This window comes from Dysidea avara, chromosome 2 (assembly GCF_963678975.1).
Source record: "Dysidea avara chromosome 2, odDysAvar1.4, whole genome shotgun sequence".
Lineage (NCBI taxonomy): Eukaryota > Metazoa > Porifera > Demospongiae > Dictyoceratida > Dysideidae > Dysidea > Dysidea avara.
In genome coordinates this window covers 18,532,474-18,534,564 of record NC_089273.1, presented here as the reverse complement: position 1 = coordinate 18,534,564, position 2,091 = coordinate 18,532,474, and the positions used below count along the sequence as shown (strand labels likewise).

General features: G+C 37.5%; 1 protein-coding gene across 1 annotated transcript; it reads left to right on the top strand.

Annotated features, from left to right (window-relative positions):
- The first annotated feature begins 762 nt into the window (after window positions 1-762).
- Window positions 763-1,869, top strand: LOC136247883 (uncharacterized). Its single transcript, XM_066039703.1, has one exon. The coding sequence runs from the start codon at window positions 763-765 to the stop codon at window positions 1,867-1,869; it is 1,107 nt and encodes a 368-aa protein (XP_065895775.1).
- The last annotated feature ends 222 nt before the right edge of the window (window positions 1,870-2,091 follow it).

The following is a 2,091-nucleotide window of genomic DNA, read 5'->3' as shown; positions in this document are numbered from 1 at the left end:
AGCAATTTGATGTTTCTTACAAAGCATACCATGAATTATCCATGATTTACTCATCTCCCGTGCTGGTGTACTATTAACAAAGAAGCCAAAAAAACAACTTTTTATGTGATGTTTATACTACACCAGGACCATTCTAGGGGTACAGCAGTCACTTCAAGTGTAAAAATTGAAAACTTAATAATACAAAACTAGCCAAACATAAAGAATGAGTTGTGTATATGAATCAGAAATAACTGGTGATGATACCTAGTTGAACTATTACAGACCAGTAATACTTTAGAGGGCACAAACACTGTCACGAACTGAACTGATTAGTATACTTTAATGATGTACTCTTACACCATGTAACACTACGTATTATATCTATTACGTCATTACCTAGCATTGTATAAATATGTTGATTTGATATTAAAATTCACTTGAGAGAAAGTTCAGTTAAGAAGTAGTCGATTTCATTGCTCCTTGACTTCTCTTCTCCGCGACACAGTTTATTGGCGCAGTGAGCAGGATATATCGCGTTTTAGGCTACTGAGCGAAGATGTCTGGGCCAATTCGTAAGCTACTTGGACTCGATTACAAGGATATTTGGAGGAGGCGGAGAAATTTCTTGTCTTGCCTATTAATGAAGAAGACATGGAAAATGAGGAGGCGACTATAGAGGAGTAGCTATGTAGAATGTATTAATAATAATGTTACTATTCCTGAAAGATGTGACTGTGAGTGGAGCATACTACTGAGCAAATTGAAAGCAGAGAAAAGGTCATGGAGGAAAAGGAGCATGCACGAGTAGCAGAAGGTACAGAAGGGTACAATGACACATTAATGAATGCTGGTAAGATTATAGCTTGTTTTAAAGGAAAATTAAAACACGTAAAGTGTAAATTCAAGCTGATCCAGCAAATGGTAATGCTTAACTCACCTGTCCTAAACCATTCTCCGTTTGACCAGTCTAATGTCCACTCTAATCTCTCAAGTCAAAGTGTTATAGATGGCAGCCTAAGTCAACGCAATAGTGTTAAGGTCAATTTACCTAAAATACAGCTTCCTTGTTTTGATGGGAACATTCAGCAATGGACTGAATTTTGGGAAATGTTTACTACATCTGTGGATCAACAAAATTTGTCCAAGGTGTCAAAGTTTACTCTTCTTAAGGGTGTTTTAAGAGGTGCTGCAGCAGCAGCCATTTCTGTTATAGCGATTACAAATGATAATTATGATTTAGCAGTCATCCTGTTAAAGGAAAGGTTTGGAAGAGTGGATGTTACCATTGAATCCTTGTATATTAAGCTGCAAGGTCTTCCAAGGTCGGTTAATAAATTTACATTAATCCATAAAATACAAGAACAAATAGAAAAGATATTGGGGCAATTGGAACTACAAGGGGAGGTTATTAACAATCAAATAATACTAATCCAACTAGTTTTGTCAAAATTTCCACTTGAAGTGGTTATCAAGCTGGAAGAATCTAAGCCACCCACTGAAAGGTGGAATATGGAGAATCTGAGAAAGGCAATTTTAAAGCACATAAGAGTACAAGAAAATGTTTTTCGTTATACTTATAACACCAAGGGTCAGCTCCAAGTACAAGGTGACAACAATAAAGGTTGGGGTATAGGGCAAAGGTCTGTTTATTGTCCCACTAACAAGGAGACAAGTTACCAATCTCAGACCACTACAGCAGAAGTGTTTGCTAGTTTCAGTGTCAAAGGGAATAGTCAGAGGGTAATGCAACCTTGTATATTTTGTGATGGTGACCATTATAATGATCAGTGTGATAGGTATGCCACAGTTGTGGCTAGGAAAAGGAAATTAAATGAAAAGAAGCATTGTTTTATCTGCCTGAAACCTGGTCATGTTTTGAAGAGCTGAGTTAATAATTCTACCCAAGGGAATATTACCTACCTCACCATCCTGTGTTGACCCCTTCGAAGGCTACAACAAAGGTCCGTATAGTTTATGATGGTTCAGCAAAAATGCAGACTGCTTCAAGTAGTTTGAATGACTGTCTACACCATGGTCCTAATGAGAGCCTTAAGGAAAGGGATGGGCTGACAAGTGTTGTACTGGGATAAGTTGATGACACTGCTCTCA